This window comes from Arachis duranensis, chromosome 9 (genome assembly GCF_000817695.3).
Source record: "Arachis duranensis cultivar V14167 chromosome 9, aradu.V14167.gnm2.J7QH, whole genome shotgun sequence".
NCBI classification, from domain to species: Eukaryota; Viridiplantae; Streptophyta; class Magnoliopsida; order Fabales; family Fabaceae; genus Arachis; species Arachis duranensis.
Genome location: NC_029780.3, coordinates 116,176,283 through 116,180,231, shown reverse-complemented (window position 1 = coordinate 116,180,231; position 3,949 = coordinate 116,176,283). Strand labels below are relative to the sequence as shown.

Sequence of the window (3,949 nt, the reverse complement as noted above, 5' to 3'; positions counted from 1 at the left end):
AGTAGAATGTATTATATCATAATTTTTAGTCATTAATCAATTTTTTTAATATAATAATTTAATAATATATTTTTAATTTATATTTTTAAAAATTGATAATTAACTATTAATAAAAAATAATATATTCTACTGATGATTTTGTAATATTTGTCTATGATTTGATCCTAGAATACAGTATCTACTGCATATGTAGTGATTTTCCTTTTCTGGCATCCAAGTTGTGGGTGTGGGATTATTGAGGCTTCATTTGTCGGTCACAATTGCCCATAATATTGATTTCCATTCACACACATTAAAAAGTGGTCAACTCCCTCCATTTGTCTCCACTCAACCCCTTCAAATATTCCTCTATGACCATGACATCTATCTATTTCATTTCCATATTCAATTAATAAGTTTTGTTGTGGCCACATACATACATATCTTTTAGCCGAGATATCTTAGATTAATAATTAATTAACCTTCAATATAAATTTTATTATTATTATTATTATTATGTTCTACTTGTTCAACAAGTTGCATGGACAAGAATGACACTAGATTTTGATGCGTAGCAGCTCATTGAACAAGTTATCTTGTGCACATTATATTATGTATGTTTTGAAAAGGGCCAATGTTGGATTTCACATAAGGGGGTGCCACTAACAAGTTGATTATTAACTCATCAATATTTTTAGGGAAAGTATGAGGAGCCAATGGAATATTTGTATAATGTGTACAATAGAGTATTAGAGATATAATCATTAGTATTATCTTTTTTCATCAGCTGAAACTTTTGGGATGAGTAGTATCATGACATGGTATTAGAACACTAGATCCGAAAGGTCAAGAGTTTGATCCTTAGTGAACCCAAAATCAGTTTAAGCTTTTGGAAAGATGTTTATTATCCCTAATACTCGGATAGTTATTCTAGATAATATGAAGAATATTCATTTTGTAACTGAATAGTCCATTATACACATTATATAAATAGTCCATTGTCTTCCTAGCGCGATCCATATTTTTAAGGACATTGCTCCAAATACTGAAGCCATATGTGCCGCCGCAACATAATTCTACATTATCGTTCTCTACTTTTCTTAATATATTTCAAGATATTGTAGCTATTTTGGTGGTGCGGTATATATCTATGCTAGGATAATTTCCCTTTTCTTTAAAAGGAAAAAATTAAAACATTGTGTGTCACTTGTAAATTAGCACTTGGGAGTAGTAAGTATAAATTTTTTATAGGAACACAAATTATATACTTGTGAAATATACATTATAAAGGTTATATCATTATTTGTTATTAAAATTAAATATAAAAATAAAACAATAACAGGTTATTATATTATTTAGCATCCCCATGGATGGATGGTATATATATATATAGATAGATGGACAAGATGAATAAGATTGTGTTGGGACTGAATTGCAGGCACCTTTTTAGAAGGCAGCACATTGATTTGGTCCATGCATCCCACATAGCATATGCACCATCATCATGTACAATCATTACCCCAACACAATACACATTCAAAATTAAATAAAGAACCAACAAAACAGACTCAAGAGAAGGCCACACCATATATAGGTATAGATAATACTACTACTTCACCATGTGGCATGTGACTCAAAAACAAATAACATGACAACAAAACACAGAAATTAAAGCTATATATGTATGTTGAGACATTCATGAGTTTGGATGCAACACTAAGAAGAAGATATACAGTACTACCATTTAATTTTTTTTTCTTTCATAGATTAGTATTATTACATCAACACAGTACTGTATATATGTTCTGCTGCTAGCAATTAAGCATATGAATGGAGAGATTCCTTCAATTCGTTCTTGGATTATTCACAATCATGAGGATTCAAGAGATATACACTTTTGTATCTTTCTTTTTCTTTAATTTGATCTATTTGGGGTGCTCTGTCTTCTTCTTTTGTCAGGTTAATTAACATACAGTAGTACTATTATTGTGCATGTTTAATTTATTTAACAAATTTCATTTGGAGCAACAGGAGTTTTTTTTTTTTGTGACAAGGAACTTATACAGGATAACTTCATACAAAGGTTAATTCCGACAGTAGTGTTTTTTTTTTTGGGTTATAATATTATTGGTGGTGGTTGATGTGCATATCATATATGTGGTGAAGAGTACAAAAAAAGAAATTATATTAGTGGAAGGAAATTGAGATTTTTCCTTGAATATATAATATGGTTCAATACTTATTATTATTTTAATTGGTATTTTCTATTTGTTTTTTTTTATGCTAAGCAATGATCAATTATTAAAAAAGAGTGTTAGAAATAGCAAATTTTGTAATTTGTAACATTAATTAAATATTATTAATATTTTTAATAATATAAAATTATATCTAATAGTGTAAAATTATTTTAAATATTGATCAAATTTTAATTAATATACTGTCCATTAAACTTTTTCATCATTAAATTAAAACTATGTTGCGATTGGTCCTCAATTGAATAAATCTATGATCCTTCCACATTTGGGTAGAAGGCATAAACCAAAATTGCTTCCAATTGTAGTAATATTTTTATTAATAATTAAATTTCAGTCGTTTATAGTCAACAAAAATAGTTCGCCAAAATGTATAGTTGTTTATATATATAAATTATATCGTTTTAGAAACGGCAGATTTTTTTAGATATGATATTGGGGTGTGAGTTATGCTGGAATATGATGATTATGGGTGATTTACACTGTTATGACGGCGCTGCGTTTTTTGGAATTTAGGGGGAAGAAATCGGTGGCACCGATTTGAAGTAGGAGAAATCGGTACTACCGATTTGTGTGAGTGAGGGGTGAAATCGGTGGGACCGATTTGTGGAAGGGGGAGGCTGTTGGGTATGAAATCGGTGCCACCGATTTGTGTGGGGTCTAATTTGATTTTAATCCGGGTTCACCAATCGGTCCCACCGATTTGGGTGTGCAGCGGTCGGTTCCTCCGATTTGCCCTTAGTCAACACAAAAAGCGGATGGTGGTATCACAGAAGCCCCATTTCTTCCTCGTTCGCTAATGTTCATCCTCTTCTCCTCTCTTCTCTTCTCTTCTCTGATTCTTCTCTTTCTTTTTTGTAAAAAAAATTTCTGTGAGGCTGGGAATAGATAGTGTTATGGATGATAGAGTTGTATTGAAGATTTATTACTACGGACAGATCTTATTACAAACATATGAGGGAGTTCAATTTGTGTGTGAAAATCCATTAGATGTTGTTATTCCGTTCACGTTGTCATTTGAGGAGTTGAAAGGTGTGATTTGTGAGAAGATAGGCACGCAAAGATGTAGGAGAATATCGTGTATTTTGTACAGGTATCCTTTACCTGTGTTTGGCGGGTTTGTTCAATTTCAAACCAAGTATGTGATGGACGAAGCGAGTATGCAGGAAATATTTTCAATGTACATGAAAAATCGCCACCGAATATCGTGCATCGAGTTATATATTGAGTTTGAGCAATCTGAAGCAGACTGTAACATTGAGTTGGAAGATTATAATAGTGAAAGCGAAGATGAATTTGAAAGTAACTATGAGATCGTCGGTCCAGGTGAGGACGAAGAAGCAGCTGTTGGCGCCATGAACGCAGATGTGGCGGAAGTTGCGAATGCACTAGCAAACCCGCATCCGTTTCAAGAGCCTTCTTTCATGCGGTCATTGGATTTGGGGGCTATGCACGCACCGGAGTTTCCGCAATATATGAATACAGGTGCGTAAACCTAGCTAGCTACGTGAATCTCTGAAGTAGCAGATCGATAAGTCAGATGAGTAATGTATGTGATATGTGACCAGGCATTTGTGAGCATAGCGTTTGATTTTTTTATTAATTAATAATTATGTGTTGTGAATGATATTTTAATTGTTGTTTACGTAGATGGAATAGAGAAAAATAAGACTATAACGATCTTACCTAGTAAAGTATGTTTATTAATTGAGTTGTAA

General features: G+C 32.2%; 1 protein-coding gene across 1 annotated transcript in view; it reads left to right on the top strand.

Annotated features, from left to right (window-relative positions):
* The first annotated feature begins 3,127 nt into the window (after nt 1-3,127).
* LOC107467756 (uncharacterized) overlaps nt 3,128-3,949 on the top strand; it is a 2,171-nt gene continuing 1,349 nt past the window's right edge. Inside the window, exons 1-2 of the mRNA XM_016086932.1 lie at nt 3,128-3,716; nt 3,882-3,925. Of these exons, the coding sequence (XP_015942418.1) occupies nt 3,128-3,716; nt 3,882-3,925 (633 nt within the window). The remainder of the gene's footprint in view (nt 3,717-3,881; nt 3,926-3,949) is intronic.